At 41.5% G+C, this 18,896-nt stretch overlaps 1 protein-coding gene across 4 annotated transcripts in view; it reads left to right on the forward strand.

The window, feature by feature from the left end:
* Positions 1–18,896, forward strand: part of LOC146525160 (multiple epidermal growth factor-like domains protein 11) — a 289,529-nt gene that overhangs the window by 207,015 nt on the left and 63,618 nt on the right. For all 4 annotated transcript variants that reach the window (XM_085154285.1, XM_085154203.1, XM_085154371.1 and 1 more), the window contains exons 10-11: positions 6,329–6,541; positions 6,763–6,937. In XM_085154285.1, the coding sequence (XP_085010411.1) occupies positions 6,329–6,541; positions 6,763–6,937 (388 nt within the window). The remainder of the gene's footprint in view (positions 1–6,328; positions 6,542–6,762; positions 6,938–18,896) is intronic.

The raw sequence follows: 18,896 nt of genomic DNA on the forward strand, positions 1-18,896 counted from the left end.
CTTTATTTGTCAGTTGCAGGTCTTTTGCCCACAACCGAGATGACAGACCTTGCCGACCGTACATACAATACACAAACATCACATTGGGGAGACAGGTCAGGCTAGGTAGCGAGGAAAAAAACATCGAAATGTGTAACACAGAAGGATAACACAGGAATGCACAGATATCAACACACCATAGCACAATAAACACAGACAGCAACATGGGAAAGAGTTCCAGTGTGTACATCTGATCTGGGACCGCTGCAATCTTCGACTGCGCCTCCAACTGACCCGATGTCCACATCAGAGGGGAGGTAAGCGTTGGAGGTGGCGTTGGATCCGGGGTGGGGAGGGTGATGTGTCGGTGAGTGCTTATCAGTATCAGTATATGTATGTGTGTGCGTGTCCAGAGTTCAGCTGAGACAGTGTCCTTCGCCCTGCCAGGCTAAGTAAACAGTCTTCCAGCCAACCCAGGTGGGTTAATGAAATGAACAGCCCTATTCAGGTTCTCTGACTTAGCTAATCCTGTATTTTCTGTATGGAATATATCGTTCCAGCCTCAGAAGATGTTGCATCCACCATGATCTGCAGTTGAGATGGTGTTTTTGCAGTGTGTGTAAAACTATAGTGCACCCAATGATTAATAGATCGTAGAACACTTCTGGTAGAAACATCCTGAAATAAATGTTTTTACATATGATTTTAACAACCTTTTAAAAGTTAGTCAGCTTGTTTTACAGAGGACCAAAATGATCAAAGTTTAGCAGCCAGTTCCCATGGTTACCTCACTGCATAAGTCATCACTTGTGCAACTCTGTATATATATTTTTGTCTTTTACAAAGTGAGAGGTGCAGTGTAAGGGTGTGAAACTAAGAGCAGGGCTGGCTTCCCATCATGCTGCTTTCATCATTATTATTAGAGAACTCCTTTGTGATAATTATCAAGACTGTTTTATTTCTCAGCCATTTTTGCCACGTTTACTTTTTCCTTAGAAATCATAACCAAAACAATCCTTGCTCTTCCATCAGCTGTTCCCAAACCAAAAGTAAAACTCTGTGTCAGAGCCTGAAAACACTATCAGTATTCACAGTGACAGAACGAGCTGCCTGCACTAAACTGATGTTTATTGCTGCAGTTTTAGTTTCAAAACCACACTGATTCATAACATCCAAAATAGACTGTGGGTTCAATTCAGTTTTATTTACAGTATATAGCACCAAATCACAACATGAGTCACCCAAAGGTGCTTTACAGTGGAACGTAGAGACCTTACAATGATGCCCTGCCAAGAAACCTGTAGTGGCCTTTAAAAATAAATGAACAAAAGGCAACAAGTTGCAAACACACACAATGATTTCTAATTGCACATCAGTTATCAGGCGTCTACTGCGTGATTTTTGTTTCTGTGCTGTCCAAGTGAGGGCAAAATAATACTGATATAAACAAATGAAGTCAGTGGTAAGAAATTACTCCACATAGTGTAAATTAGAAAATACTTGTGCAATTTCTGCCTTTATCCACTCAGACTGCTACACTTTTCCACTTTTGTTCAAGCACAATCACCACAGGAGGCACATTTGAACAACAAGTCATTTTGAATAGTTTTCTTCTTTATTAGCGTCATAATTTCTGAGTCTGTTATTTGAAACAGACTTTTTGCACCCTGCCGTTGGTCAGCTCTGAATCGTTCCCACTCGTTATTTCTGCTTTAATTATCCTTTCTCTCCCGCTTCCGCCCTGTCCATCTTTCTTTCCCTCTCAGCCTCTCTGTCATTACTCTCAATTGAGCCAAATTACCTCCATTCATTTAGGCCCCAGACAGGTGAATTAGCCTACATGGAATAATTCCTAGATTGAGTTCTCTCCCAGCCGTTCCACGTTCTAATGGAATTAGCCAAGATAACAGTCCTGAGGAAGTCGGCATGATTTAAACGTGACACTAAACAGAAATCCTCACTGAGCCATTTTAATCGAGTGATTTGTCTGTTTCTTAATGGTTTCAACTTGTGGACGTGTTAAGAATGATGCAGCAGGCCTAAATTCAGCCTTGACTCGGCTTATAGAATTTTCTATACAGGTCACTCTTATTAGAGTCCGTTCAGTTACTTTGAAAGATTCACCTTGAGCGCACAACTCAGGGTCTTATGATGAAGTTTGTTGACCTTCGTATGGTGGGAGTGACTCTGATGTTGGAGCTCTGAACACTCTCTTTGAGAGAACTGCCATTCAGGTTTCATTTATATTAGTAAAAGCCAGACTGACAATTCTTTGCTTAAGTTATAACTCAGGGTATAGTGAGTATTCTGGCATTGTTATTTTTGTTGCATTAACATTCGACCTTTTTTGTAGAATTTTGCAGAAAAACTGCGATGCCAACACTATTGTATGGCACCTCATTTGAAAGCTGCATCCTGTAGTTTGTGAATGTTAGTATTTAGCAAATGATTCAAAGGAAACCCTACAAACCTGCAGAGGAAACACTGGACTTTTAAGTGTTCTTTTTCTAGCTCAGAGTCATTGCACAAATACAGGTTTAAAAATATAAAACTGCAGTGCAAATGTATAAATTTGAACTTTAAATGTATAAAATATTAAAACTTAGTTTGGACAAATCAATTTGGGGTTTCCATCGATGTACCAAGTTGTGCCTTTTCTCGAGACTACAGTAGCTGAGCATCTGCTGTCATTCTTGGATATTTATCGACACTTCTCTGCAAAACTGAGACAAAGCACTGAACACATGAAAGCACGAACATGAAAGCACGCCATCTTTAGCTAGCAGGTTATGTGGTCTGTCTCTAATACTGTACAGCCGTCCTGCTAGAAAGTCATGTGTTCATATTTATAGTTATAGAGTAAATAAATATAAATATTTGGGCCCTTTCTCAATTCTCAAGTACGCGAGCACGGACTCGCGATTTGTACAATTGGTACACCAGCGTACTTGATGATGTCACAGATCCGGAGTTTTTACTGCCGTCCCCTCTTAATTTAACTGTGAGTAATATGTTATGAAGCTTAACTTTAATCACAGCCAAACCGGTTTACTCAGGAACAAATAAAACACTGAAATAAACCAAACATTAACATTTAGAAGTGATCTAAGTGACTTATATATCATGTTTAACCTCAGTAGTGAAATCTCTATTAATAAAAATAGTGTACATGTACATACGTGTACATACCTTAATAAAAACAAGCAGGTGAGATGTTAGAACGCTTTTATTTTTATTTTAGTGGACACTCAATACAATAGACAGCTACTGGGGTTTGTTTAACCTGAGTAGTGAAAAGACCGCGGGGGGGTTGTAAACGATGTGCCGGGAGTCCGCTGTTCTCGCCGGCTGTAATAATCCTCGACCTCGCTGTCTGCTGTGGAGCTGGCGGGTCACAGACGTCTCTGAAAACGTCGGAGCGCGTTTGGAAATATATGATATCTTGATAAACTGAGCAGATATTCGAAGTTTACACAGCTACATTCTCGCTTGAAAAGAACTTAAAAGTTTATTTTGTGACCCAGAAAGGGTAATATTTAAAAGTTTTTAGCCCCGCTCGTCCGCCATTGCCGCGTTTGAGTTTTGGACGAAATGCATTCTGGGATATTTAGCTGTACCAAGTCCACACAAGTCACCACCGATGCATGCTCGATAAAACGGGCGGAGCGAGAACACATCCGGGACTTTTTCGCGTTCTCGGCTTGATGCGTACTTCGTATTGGAACAGTACTTGGTCTCCGACTGATGACGTATCACGAGTACACGAGAACGCAAGTACGCACAAGTACGCATATTGAGAAAGGGCCATAGAGTATATTTATAGTTATTAAATATAAGGTTTTTGGTTTAATTAACAACTCTCTAAAACAGACTGCAGGGAGGCTTTATTACAGGGGTGTCGTATTCAGACTGCAATACTTGTAGCTTCATACATATAAAAACTGCTAAAAGAGTGAGTCTGCAAATCTATTTAAATACTGTTTAAAGTGTTCTTACCTTCAACAGTGTGTCATAGTTAGAATATCTGGCTTTTTCCCCCCACAAGGGTTTGTGCACCATTATTTTAAATTCCGAGATACTTGATGTTTTGTCCAAACTTTTTACTAGTTGCTTGTAACGTACTCCTATTCAATTACACACTGAAGAACGTGAAAAACATGAAAGTTAACCATTAAGAGCAACTGGAGTTCACTTCCTTTCTCAAGGTCTATAAAAGCAGACATACTTTTATAAACCTTGAGAATCATAAGAAGAGTTTTCCCTGCCATAATCACATACAGTAATCATTTATTGAAAGTTGAGACTTTAAAGCAGAGTTGTAGTGCTAACATCTGAGACCGCGTGTTCGACTTGATCCATTTTGATATTATACAAAAAGCTGTGTGCTTAACTCTATATCTTATACCCTTATCCATCCTTTAAACCAGACCTTCCCAAAGTGTGGGGCCCGCCCCCTAGGGGGGGCGCAGAGCCATTGCAGGGGGGGCGCGGTATGAAGAGGGGGGAAAAAAACAAAACGCTTGGACACTGCTAGCACAGGCGCCCACAGAAACGCAAAGCAGGAGATGAAGCATCGCTGAATATGTTTCCAAACCAACTTCATTCTAAGACAAAGACTAAAAATATGGTGAAAATATTGGTTTCACCTGCACAAGTGCAGAGGTAGGTCTCCCTGCAGGATTGGTTTTCACTGCGTCAGGAGCAGCGCTGGGCTCTTCAAATCACGGAATACAACTGTTCACTTGCACTGATGACAGCTATAACTGAAACATATTCATGTTGCTTAAAAGTAAACACTCAGTGGGTGCTGGCGTTTTGTTTGTTTAAAGCAGTGGTTCCCAAACTTTTTTTGCTAGGCCCCCCTTTGTTTTACAACAAAAATGGCAACTAAACCGTGTGGAAAGGTCTTCACATATCCTCCGACAGTTCTCTGAGTAGGCGTACAAGACCATACAGCGTGCACATAGTTTTCAGTGGGTGTTTGCAGTGTGTGCATATGTTTGAGTGTGTGAGGCCCATTTGGAACATCCTTTGTCCTATATATTGTGTTCTATGGAGAGTTTTGCATGTTGTAAGTTGTTGTATTAGGATCAGATGTTTTGATATGGGTTGATGGAAAGATCTTGCTCCCGTTTTGCAGTTTTATGGGAAATGGAATCACCAATTTTACACATTGTATATGTGTTTGATAACCATTTTTTAAATATTTTGTTGCCCATGTAGACATTTGAGTTCAGTTTACTGGGGTAAATCATTTTTGTGGGCTAGACTTAAAATCAGAGATCTTTACTTGTCCACAGAGAGCTTGTTTTAGGTTCAGCCATGGGCCGTCTAACAAGCTTGATTTGATCCATTCTGAGTCATACAGCGATGTGTTGGCTAAAGAGTAGTGATACAAATTTGGTCATTCTAGACCAGCGGTCCCAAACCATTTTTGCACCACGGACCGGTTTATGCCCGACAATATTTTCACAGACCGGCCTTTAAGGTGTCGCGGATAAATACAACAAAATAAAACTAGTACCGGTACCAACAAAAGAAGATTTATTCATAACACACGTGAAAAGACCCAGGAAAACCAAGTAAACGATAAAAACGATAACAAAATAACGTTGAAAACCGATAAAACCCCTGAAAACTATACATTTCACACCTGAGCCTCAACTCTCGCGGCCCGGTACCAAACGACTCACGGACCGGTCCGAGGCCCGGGGGTTGGGGACCGCTGTTCTAGACCTTTGTGTTTTGGTTTTTGTGAAGTTTTTAAACTAATTTGTTATTGTGGAGGTTTGCTGAGTGAGGCAGAATAAAAATAGTTCAAAAGGTCGACAATCCAGTGTTTTTCTTCACAACTGTGGTGTAATGTGTTATCTTTAGACAATTATTTTTTTCAAAATGTACAGAGAGCACATCATTTAACAATACACGACTCAGATTAATAATAATGGAAATAATGATTTGTGATGAAATTCAGTGCAATAAAAAAACAGCTTTCTTTGCAGAATTACACTGAAAAGATTTTGGTTCTTATTCTGGTCCCAGGTTATTTTCCTACCAGGAACCAAGGGGATGTTGTGTAAACAGCTATGGTCACCTTTTCCCAAATACAACTCAATATTGTGCAGAAAAACGGGGAGTTTACTCAAGGATTGTATTCCAACTCGATTTATTATCTCTGAATTTTGTCTTTCCAGGTAACAAAGTTGATTAGAAGTAATAGAAGTCCCAAATGCTGCAGTAATGACTGTTTCTTTCACTCGAACTTGTAAAAAGAAAAATCCCAGGCACCTTTAGAAGAGAGGCTTACAATGTTGGAAAATAACTCCTCCATGTTTTTTAATCCAACCAGATGCCAGGATGAATGCCCAGTTGGCACTTATGGGCCACAGTGTGCTCACAAGTGTGACTGCCAGAACAGAGCCAAATGCTACCACATCAACGGTGCCTGCCTGTGTAACGAAGGCTTCAAGGGGCCTAGCTGTCAGGATCGTTTCTGTCCCACTGGCCTGTATGGACTCATCTGTGACAAATACTGCCCCTGCATACACACAAACACACTCAGGTACTGGATAATTGCTCAGGCTGTCTTACTGTACAACACTTCAGTAGAATAGAATGTTTGAATTACTGTATCTAGTTAAAGTTGATATTTTGTTTCACATATTTCTGCTTTTCCCACTAAACCTTCTATAAAAGTAACTTTGTGTTGAGGGTGGTCAAAATGGGAGAACTACAGAACAATATACACACTGCAAAAAAACCTTCTAATCTTCCTGCTTTCAGCTGTCACCCTCTGTCAGGAGAGTGCACCTGTGCTGCGGGATGGACCGGGCTTTACTGTGACGAGACCTGCCCACCAGGTTACTACGGCGAGGGCTGCAGAGAGCTGTGTGTTTGTGCTAATGGAGCCTACTGTGATGGCATCACTGGAGCTTGTATCTGTGCACCAGGATACATAGTAAGTGCAAAACAGTTCTGTGGCTTCACACCAACACGTTCCTTTCCCCCAGTTCAGTTATTGGAATTTTATTGGTTCTTTTTGTTTTGTCTCACTCTAAACTTGCCAAATATAGATTATGAGAATTAGTATTAACACTGAGTATTTTTAAAACAAACTATTATCTTCAAACTATCTACAAGCTAGAGGGAGCCCACAGAAAAGGATGAGCCAGTTGCCTTGTTTCTTGCCTAACTGTATTGTAACTGTATTGATTCTTCTCTAAGCTGCTCGTTCTACCATTTGCCGTCTGCAACCCTACCATTGTGTGTTTTTAATTGATTAATTCTCAGTTCATGAGAATGCCTCAGTTTGTTGGACAATGTAATTGCACACAAATCAATATATATTTGAGAAGATCATTTATTTTCTATTAAAGAGCCACAATTCATGTGTTTCTCATTTTTGGAATACTCTGCACAGAGATTGCAAGAAAACAGCATTTTTTATTTTGTATTTTCAAACATTTACTCTTTGTTTTACAATCAAAACTGTATATTATATTATATTACATTATATTACATTACATTACATTACAGTACATTACATTACATTACAGTACATTATATTACATTACATTACATTACAGTACATTACATTACATTACATTACATTACAGTACATTACATTACATTAGCGGATGATACAACACGTGGACAGCATAGTGTGAAATTCAGTTTTCACCACCACCCATTCTCTTCCACAGTCTTAAGAGAAACATAATGTCTTTGATCAGAGCATGCAACTATTCACTAAAACTTGCCTAATTAACATCCTCCACATCTGTCAGAACTTTTAAGTGTAAGTGCATTGCATCAGCCATAGGTCTATTCATAAGAAAGAAGCACAGGCTCAGAGGCTCTAACGGCAAGAAATCAAAAGGATTTCCTCAGAAAGAATTGCACATGTAAATGAGGTTCCTAGTATTATTTAACCTGAAGACAGGTTAAATAATTACCAACTTCCACCTGGTTGAGGAGAGGGTATTTACAGCCAGTGTGTGCAGAAGATGCACAGAGAAGGCGTAGGACATCCTCTAACAACTGGTGCTGTTGACTCTGCAGAAAGGCTAATGCAGGTGCAACTCGTATGATGTACGACAAAGAGAGCACGAGTGTCAGGATGGTACAAAAGTATGTGGAGTTTCTGCCTATATGGAACAGTGAGAGCACCTTAAAGGTTTGCATGCAGTAATATTTAAAATCTCTTATGTTGGTTTGTCTGTAACTAGTGCAGATGTATGCTCCGTTTTATTAAGCAGCTCTTGTTCCCATTTTGATGAGTAAGTTTAGGTGAAGTTTAGTTTGCCTTCTAATCATATTTAGAAAGCTTTGGTGTGCTCTGAATTATCAATGCTAATTGCCAGTTGTACAAAGTAAATTAGCATTTGTCCATGAAGTCAGTCCAGCATTTTGGTCAGTGGTTGGACGCTGCGTTTCATAAATAAAGTGGGCGTAAACTTACTAGATGGACCCAAAGCTGTGCCACTGTGTATAAAGCTGTGAGACCTACACTTGCTCCAATGATGTGGTTGTCCAATAATGTCTTTCCAATTACACTGAGTGAGTTATAGTAATGCTTAAGATGAAACCCTTATTATCCTTATAAGAGATCTTACCTCTGTGTGTCCTGTTTGGATGCTGTCTGTTATTGTCAGCTCACAGAGGCAAGAACCAAATCAAACAGTCACATCGAGGCGATTCATATTCTGTATCGTCTGTATCACCAGTTTCATTGGAGTCTGTTCCATGAGCTGTTTTTCTATCATTTAATACATAAGTGTTGAGAGGAGACCTTTGACACACCTTTTATTATATCGATGCTTATACTACAACTAGGGATGGGTATCGTTTAGGTTTTATCCGATACCGGTGCCAAACCGGTACTTTTGAAACGGTGCCGGTGCTTAAACGGTGCTCAAACCGGTGCTTAAAGAATGGAGAACACAAAATTGGTCCAAAAACCTCTCATGTTCAGCTGTTTTTTTGTAAAAAGATAACAATGTTAGCCTTTTCTGCAGCTATGGGGCATATATGGTATCACTCTTGGCTGGAAGCAGCTTAAACAATGGAAAAAACAAACTTTGTCCAAAAACCTCTCATGTTTAACTGTTTTCCACTTTTTCTTTGGTCATTTTAGCCTTTTTGTCCAGGGTGAAGGGAGTATCTGCCATCAAACAAGAAGACAGCTGCATGTAGCTATGATGATGTTTGCTAGTTCACCTTACATGCATTAATGTAATAACGTGGTTAGCCTACTCAACATAAATTACACACGAACAACATTAAGCTACTCACGCAGAGAAGAACGGCTGCTGCTGCATCATCATCCTCATCATTCCTGCTACACTGGCAGGGCTAGGGGCCAGGACTCTCCTCTTCGGGTTTTTGGGGGATGTTGCTAACTCCGGGTCGATAACAGGCACCACACCCGCAGTAGATGTGCTCGGTGTGAGGTCTCGCAGCAAGCTATCAAATACGGCGCATTTCTCGGCTTTTAAAAAAAACACTATGCGTCGCCAGGTGTTTCATCAGATTTGAGGTGTTACCTCCTTTGACAGTATCACAGTATCAGCTTAAAGCACTTGTTGCAGCTGCTGAGTTTGCATCTTTTGCTGTGAAACGTCCTATCCTCGGAAACGTAAAATGATTGGCTAGAATCTAAAGTGTATCACAGCTCAGGAAAAAAAAGCACCGAAATGTGCGCTGCTTTTCGGTCTGGTTACTACCGTTTATGTCAGAACCGGTGCCATCATGGCACTGGATACCGGTACCCATCCCTAACTACAACCATGACTGAAGATGAATGTCAAATTAACATCTTTACAAAACCCAACCAAAATACAATAAACACACATGAAGACAAAACAAATGGTGTCCGTTTGATTTTCACAGAAATGTAAAACTAAATCATTTCCAGTTACTTTACACAAAACTCCACTGATTCCCCAAACAGAGACAAACTCTTCAGTGTCAGACACCATTTTATAATAAACTAATTCTGCTTTTAAACGTGCACCTACTATCCCCTTGAACATAATTTCAGAATTAACTGATCCTTCATTTTGTTCCTCCTTGTGAGCCATGTACTCATCTTAGCTTGACCTATTAAAAAATGAATCAAGCAAACCTTTCAACGCTGCACCACAGAGGACTTTGGACCCAGGATAAAGAGACCCTCCTCTAAAACAATCCCAAGCCCAGGAAGCCGCTGTCACAGCAAAGACAAGAGGCCAGCAGGTCTGGGACAGCCAAGCCACCGGCGCTGCAGTGTTTCCTTGGTCCGACAGAAAAGACTGTGGCTCCCCGTTCTTGGATCTTTATGTTCCACGTGTTCATTCATAGCCATGACCCCATGCCCCACTCTCCACTGGAGAGCCACACTGTGTTTCTCTATGGGAAGCTTGTACAGGGACGTCCAACTGTCAGATGAAATTGGTTTGTTACCTGCAGAGTGAGTGCCCAGTGCAGCCCTTAAGAGTCCGGAGAGACCACCCATGACCTCTTCCACCAGCTTCTCCTGAAGGCACAGAGATCTCACTCCAGCCTCCTAAGCCAGCTTGGCAGCTGTTTTACACCGGCCTGCTGTCCTCAGCAGTGTTGGTCAAGTTACTTGAAAAAAGTAATCAGTAACTAAATACTGATTACTCCCCCAGAAAATAATCCCATTACTTTACTGATTGCTTATTTTCAAAAGTAACTAATTACTTAGTTACTTAGTTACTTTTTAAAAACACGATTTACAACCTGAATAGGTGATAAAGTGATAGATCTTTCAGCCCAATTCTACTTTTTCTGCATAATCATCATACAAAATGTAATCAAATGGAAAAGTCTCTTTTTAAAACTTGTTTTATTAGTTTTAATCTTTTAACTTTATGCATCAAGTAAAAATTTAATTATCTGCAACATTCTCTGACTGGAAGAAATTAGTTTAATATTTAAACCTATTTTCTGCACATTCCAGCACATAAAATAAAATATTTTTTTTGTGTGTTTACACTCAGTCTTTCAAATAGATGCAAGTGAAACACAGCAGAAAATAAATAAAGTCAAAGACTAGAGGTCCTGTTGCTCTATTTTCACCTGTAAAGCAGGAGTGGGGTAGGCGGAGGTTTACCCTGGTGCAGGTGTGCAGCGGTCAGTGGAAGAATCCGCGAGTTTCTCTGTGAGTTTCCCATTACGTCGTAGCTACTCGGTGCTTGTTTGGAAGTTTAGGGGTTTTTCGCTGTAAAAAGAAGTTTTCTTCCCACGCACAACAGACACTAATGTTTTTGTCACTTTTTATGGAATCAAACTCAAAGTAAGGTCAGTACTTCCACGCTTTAAACGCTGCACGCTCATACTCTCTCTGCACTCGATATATGATCCATTGTTGATCTGCACACAGCTGTTGTCACGAACGTCGCACTCGCTTACGTCACTGTCATGAGACATTCTCGCAAAAAAATCACGGTTTTAGTAACGCAGTAACGCAGCGTTCCTACGGGAAAGTAACGGTAATCTAATTACCGTTTTTGCAATAGTAATCCCTTACTTTACTCGTTACTTACTTTACTCATTACTTGAAAAAAGTAATCAGATTACTTGTATGGGCAGCGTTACTGCCCATCTCTGGTTCTCAGCCCCGCCAGCTTTGTTAGGACAGCATTTATGAGGAACCTCTGAACACTAACAGTGCTGAGCATCATACTTGGTATCAAGGGATTGTAAAGTAGAGCCTCCTCTACATTAACATCTTTACAGTAAAAACAGTCCAGTTCCAAGCATGCAAAACAGACTGGTAAAAACAGGAGGTCAGCATGGAGTCTATTCCAGTTAGGTTTATGAGAAACAGCGTAGATGCCGCTTTGAAGCAGGGTGGTTGTTGCTTATGATAAAGATACCGTTGTGCTGTCTGAAAGCGTAATGCTATGAGGCAGCTAAGAAGAGTCAATCAAACTCTGACCCCTCTGACACACAGACTCCTTTTTTCTCTGATGATTTTTAATAACATTTAAATTTACAATAAACTCCACCGATCTCAGCTGGACCCACAGCACCAACGCTCGGGTAAATAAGGCCCAGCAGCGGCTGCACTACCACCACAATAACTTGGACTGGAAGTTCTCCTGGTCTTCTACCGCACCTCGGTGGAAAGCATGCTCTCCTGCTGCCTGGATATTTGGTACGCAGGGTCCACTACTAAAAAAGGGAAGGCTGCGCAGAGGGTAAAAATCATTGGCTGTCATTTGCCACCCCTGGAGCCCATTGCCCGATAACCATCACCACCATCACAGGTGACCCTTCGCTCCCCGCCCAAAACCTGTTTGACCCACCGCCCTCTGGTCTGCGCCTCAGGTCAGTCAGGTCTCCCAACTCCAGACTCACAAACAGCTTCTTCCTCTGGGCCATTCAGACTATTAACAAACACTATCCGCTGAAAGCCCACCTGTGGTGGGTCAATTTGAGTAACCCTCATTACTCTGCACTATACTTACACATTGACTCTATATTAGACCATTTGCTCTACTTCCAAGCATTTTGTTTTCTATGTGTGCCTTTTTTATTTTGTGCCTTTCTCTTGTATATATTCATCTTAACTGTAAACTGTTGCTGTTTACATTTTATTCCTGCAGAGTTGGCGTCTAGCACTCATAATTTCGTTGTACATGTACAATTACAATATAGGGCTATTGTTTCCTGTTCTGTTCAGGTGAATATTAAATTAAACAGCATCTGTTTTATTACAGTAAAGGATTTCTGAAATTGTTGTAACGAAGTTTAAGGATGTAATTCCTCCACAGTTATCGTCTTCAGTGTCATTTAGCAACAGTTCAGAGCAGTTACCTAAACTCTAATCCCACAGAGGTCGATTAACTTGTTAATAGTTTTCTCTCCTCACTGTTTATGACTCTGGATACTGTGTCTCCTCTGAAAATAGTCTTGAATCAGAAGTTCTTGACTCCCTGGTTAAATCCACAATGGCACACTTTGAAGCAGACAACCTGAAAACTGGAGAGAAAATTGCATCTCACTGATTTAAAAGAGTTTGCTCCACTATATAAGAAAAAGCCCTCTGTGAAGCGAGGACGTCTAAGGCTACGTTCACACTGCAGGTCTTAAAGCTCAATTCCGATTTTTTGATCAATCTGATTTTTTTTGTCTGCTCGTTCACACTACAAATAAAATGTGACAGCAAACGCGCTCTAGTGTGAACGCTCAAAGCGGCCGCATGTGCAAAAGAAGACGTCGCACACAACGCGCTCTGTTTAGACCCAGACCAACAGTATTGTTTGACTGATGGCCTTAATATAAAGACTTCGGACTTTACGTTTCCCAATTTTTGCTTTAAGTTATTTTGTTATTTACATAATAATGTAAATAATCTAATAATGATAATGATCCACGGGCGACCGTGGCTCAGGGGGTTAGGAAACGTATCTGTAACTGGAAGGTCGCCGGTTCGATTCCCGGGCTCTCTGTCCTGGTCGTTGTGTCCTTGGGCAAGACACTTCACCTACCGCCTACTGGTGTTGGCCAGAGGGGCCGATGGTGCGATATGGCAGCCTCGCTTCTGTCAGTCTGCCCCAGGGCAGCTGTGGCTACAACTGTAGCTGCCTCCACCAGTGTGTGAATGTGAGAGTGAATGAATAGTGGAATTGTAAAGTGCTTAGGGTGCCTTGAAAAGCGCTATATAAATCCAATCCATTATTATTATTATTGCTGTTTTAGAGGAGCGCTGCTTCAAAGGATAGTTGCAGATTTCTGTCAGAATCTGCAGATTATACAGTACAAATAAAATGTTCACGTTTCTCCAACGTTGTCTTCCCAACAGTTTCACCGACATCTACACCGGATGGCCAGGAGGCGTTCACGATGTCTTCTCCAGCACTGATAATTGGCGTCTGTCTTGTGTCAGTGACGTAAAAGACAGATTTAATACGACTTGACCATCAAACAGCAGTCGGTATCTGAAACATCAGATATGTATCTGATTCAGGACCACATACGAAAGTGACCCAGATCGGATTTGAAAATATCAGATTTGTGCCGTTCACACTGTCACACCATGATCGGATATGGGTCGCAAAGGGTCAAAAAAATCGGATTTGATGCGCTTTCGCCTGCAGTGTGAACGTAGCCTTAGTGTTCATCATTGATTGAAGTTGGTTTCTTCTCAGCACTGCAGCCAGGCTGACAAAGAGTCAGAGCTGTGTTGAGCTGAGTATTCCTTTAACCATAACTAGTGATGACTTGACAAATTTCTTCAAATAAATTTCAACCATTGGAGAAATTATTTGTAACCATCTGACAAACATGTCATTACGTACAGCTACTTTCAATAGTGCTAATATTTAAATAGACTATTTAAGCTACTATCCAAAAATTCTTCAGAGGGTAGTTATGAAACAATTAACTGATCATCTGCAGATCAAGTAGAGCACAATTTTTTTACGTAAACGTAGAGTCTTCTTCACAGACTGCCGTTAATGACGTAGTTCCACAGGGTCCTGTGCTAGGACCAGTTCTGTTTACATTATGCTTTCATTCTGCAGGATTATTAGAGTGCACAGCACACATTTGCAGATGATACCCAGCACATCATTTAGTTAAACTGAGATACATTCCTAGATGTAAAGACCTGGATGACTGCTTATTCCCTGCTTCTGAATTTAGATAAACAGAAGCACTCGTACTCGTCCTGTCTTAGAAACAATGTGTCTAACCAGATAATTACTCTGGATGGAATAATTTTAGACTCCAGTAACACTGTGAGGAATTTGGAGTCTAGTTTATATTCCGCGTCACGTTAAATTGTTAATTATTATTAATCTCTGGTTTTCTTTCTCAGTTTTGTTTTGTCTACTCCCCTCATTCCCAGCCAGTTGCAACACATGGCTGACCATCCCAGTTCTGCCAGAGGGATCTTCCTGTTAAAAGGACGTTTTAACAGTTATTTTCTCATAGATTTGTAGAAACAAAGCGTAATATTAAAGTCCCCAATAACACACTTAACATATTCAGAGTTTAAAACCTTTGCACACTGGATTTAGATCCAGAGGGAGTTATTAATCAGTTTCAGGTGCTTTGGTGTTAATGAGGTTAACAGCAGGCGCACTAGAGGGGCAAAACGACACATTTTTCCCATCCTCTTATTTTCTGACAGTTTTCTCACTACTTCTGTATTTGGATTGGGTCATCATCACTAGTGATATCATGAGGTGATACCCAGTGACACCTTGCTGTCTCTCCAGGCACAGTCTCAGGAGAAGGATACAGGATGTTGGTCTACACCTGGACACAAAAGTAGAACGTCCTTGTGTTACGTACAGCTCAACATTGCCTCCATACAAGAACGTAGTAAGCTCCAATACTGACCAGTGAGAAATCAACACACTCACACTGCAATGGTGTACACCAGACGTTCCCAAAGTGTGGGGCCCGCCCCCTAGGGGGGGCGCAGAGCCATTGCAGGGGGGGCGCGGCATGAAAAGGGAAAAAACAAAAAACAAAAACAACGCTTGGACACTGCTAGCATGGGGCGCCCACACAAACGCAAAGCAGGAGATGAAGCATCGCTGAATATGTTTCCAAACAAACTTCATTCTAAGCCAAAGACTAGAAAATATGGTGAAGCACATCTTCCCTTTGATTTCACCTGCACAAGTGCCGAGGTCGGTCTCCCTGCAGGATTGGTTTTCCCTTTGTCGGGAGCAGCGCTGGGCTGTTTAAATCACGGACAAACAGGATCCCACATTCTTGATTTGTAGTTCAAACACTTGTTGTAATGACTAACTACTCCTGACATTTTGGAGATCTTTATACAGTAAAGTTACAGCGGGATACAAATAATATCAGGCTGATCCTGCCACGATTTGTTCCCCCGGTTCAAATCAGGACAAACAGGATCCAACAGTTGTTTATGTTTTTGAACCCATTTTGCAGAGGGATTTTTTGAAAAATGTATTGATAGCAATGTTGAATATTATTACACAGGGAAAAAAAACAACTACATGTAAAATAATTACACCGTGACGCCTCTGCCTTTCTAAATGGAGGGACAGTAACTGCGTGTATATGTAAGCGTGTAAAACCTGCAGATAGTCAGATTAACAGTATTTAGTCTCTATCTGCCATTCTGCAATTCATCTCATGTAAACAATAACGTGGCCACAGCGTGACGTGAAAAAGGCACATACCTTTGACATTGCATGACGAACTCTGTATTCCTCGTCCACACATAAACGCAAAAAAGGAGTTTTAAAAAATCTCCGTTCTCGGTGATTCGAAACGCCGTTTACGCGTGGACGAAACAGCTGCGTTTTCAAAACTACCCGTGTAGGTGCCGACGTAGCATAAAAGACTTTATTAGTTTATTTTCTTGCTACCTGCAGATTACTTGTATTTGCTTAATTGTTTACTAAATGTTTGAGGTGTGAAATAAACCGCAATGGAGCAAAATATGGGTGTGTGTGGTTGGAGAATGTGTTCTTGCGTGCGCGCGCGCGCGAGGGGGGGCGCGAACATTTTTCTTGTAAAACAAGGGGGGCCCAGCAAAAAAAGTTTGGGAACCACTGGTGTACACAATGTTTATTTTTTCCCTTCCAAGTCAGACTACTGGCTGAGGACACAACTCCGGTCTGGAATCCAGGATTCCAGGATTGTTAGCCTTCTCAGGCCTGGTGTTGTTCGAGGGTGGGTCTTTACACCAGATCCTGGGCTTCCACTCTGGAGCTCAAACTTCTATAAATCTTGACCACTTTCCTTTCCTTGGGCACAGATAGTGTTTTTATCCCAGCAAATCCACATGAATCCTAATTCAAACGAGTCCTCCCTCCAGCATCATCAGATTATTTTAAAAGCAAAACCAGGCCACATTAAAAATCCTTTCCTTTAAAGTGTTTCATCCTGGAGTCTCCGAGGTCAGCTGGCTTCCCTGCTGCAACAGTGTCCTACTAAAAACAACAACCTGCCCTCTCCGCTTTATAGAGAAGGCCTAAAATGCTTCCCAATCACCTGCTCCCTGTACTCAACTCCAAATAACTGGCTGTTGGACTAGAGTAGAATCTCAAATCAAATCACTTTGATTGTCACATCACATGTGCAGGTACACTGGTACATGTGAGTGAAATTCTTGTGTGCGAGCTTCACAAGCAGCAGAGTTGTGCAAAAATACAATAACGTAAAACAAGCAAAATATAAGAATGGCTAAATCTGAGACTAATAAATATATGTACAATATATAATAGTATATGCATTACTGGATGTGTAAACTAAATATGTCTTTCTACATGTGTGTGTGTGTGTGTGCACATATTTTACAAATTAAATAGAGTAAACAATAAAATAAAATATACAGAGGTTTGTAGTTGGATATTGTGCAAAACAGTGGCATTAATGTACAGTATGGAGTGCATAATGTTGAAGCTCCAGTAGTGAAGCTGAGGTGTCTATGAAGTGTTCAGCAGTTTGATGGCCTGATGGAAGAAGCTTCTCTCAGTCTGCTGGTTCGGGACCGGATGCTGCAGAACCTCCTGATGGAAGTAATCTGAACAGTTTATGGTTGGGGTGACTGGAGTCCTTGATGATCCTCCGCGCTTTCCTCAGGCACCGCTTCCTGTAGATGTCCTGGATGGAGGGAAGCTCACCTCCAATTATCCGTTCACAGCACCGCACCACTCTGGAGAGCTTTGTGGTTGTAAGCGGTGCTGTTGCCGTAGCAGGTGGTGATGCATCCAGTGAGGATGCTCTCAATGGCACAGAAGGTCCTGAGGATGCGGGGGCTCATGCCAAATCTTTTCAGTCTCCTGAGAAAGAAGAAGCGCTGCTGCGCCTTCTTCACTGTTTTGTTTGTGTGTCCTGACCACATAAGATCCTCAGCCAGATGTACACAAGGAAGCTGCTCACTCTCTCCACAGCAGCGCCGTTGATGGTGATGGGGGCGTGTACTTCTCTGCACCTCCGGAAGTCCACCATCAACTCCTTTGTCTTTGCGACGTTGAGGGTGAGATGGTTGTCTTGACACCAGTGGGTCAGGGCGCTGACCTCCTCCCTGTAAGCCGACCCACCACTGTAGTGTCATCTGCAAACTTCACAATGATGTTGGAGTTGTTAGTGGCCGTGCAGTCATGGGTGTAGAGTGAGTACAGGAGAGGGCTCAGTACTCACCCCTGTGGAGCACCAGTGTTCAGTGTGATGGGGGATGAGGTGATGCTGCCCAGCCTGACCTGAGTCTCCACTCCCACATGGCTGTGGCCCACACAAGACACAAAAACACCAAAGCATGCAATTAGTAAAAAAAAGAAAAGTAATGCCAACCAAAATGTTTAGTGGAGGATTCTCTCAACTCTTTTCCACAATGCTCTGCAACACTTAATCTATGAGGAGGACCAATATCTGCTCTTTTGTGCAAGGAGGAACAGGATGAGCACGACCAGAACCTCCCGTAGGTGTGGTCAGGCTCACCCTGATCACATATGAGAGAAGTGAAAGGGTCAGCAGAAGCCTTTAACATCATCCTCCTGCTGCACAACAACCCCAGGCTTCATGTGGCAACGACATGAGAGGATGAAGAAATTGATACTACTGACTGACCCCCATACTCACCTAGAAGACCTGATGTTGTTGGATGAACAGAAACTTAGATCTGGAGGGGTTTCCCCTGGACACCACATGTTGTTCCAACATTGTCAGGCATCATTACAAGTATCTGTATGCCAACAAACTAAAACGCACCAATTTGGAGTTACTGCAATTAAATTTTTCACTTTAATTTTCACGGTTCTGTGAATTTAGGTTCATGATTTTAATTTCTATCAAACGGTGCCTCATACTTTTGTTGCTAACACATTACTCAGTCCATATCTGTATAGATATCCAGAACAATTTTCCCCTATTGATGCCTTTTCCAAGTGTTCCTGTAATTGTTAGTGGTGTAG

The sequence above is a fragment of the Neolamprologus multifasciatus genome, chromosome 1 (genome assembly GCF_963576455.1).
Source record: "Neolamprologus multifasciatus chromosome 1, fNeoMul1.2, whole genome shotgun sequence".
NCBI lineage: Eukaryota > Metazoa > Chordata > Actinopteri > Cichliformes > Cichlidae > Neolamprologus > Neolamprologus multifasciatus.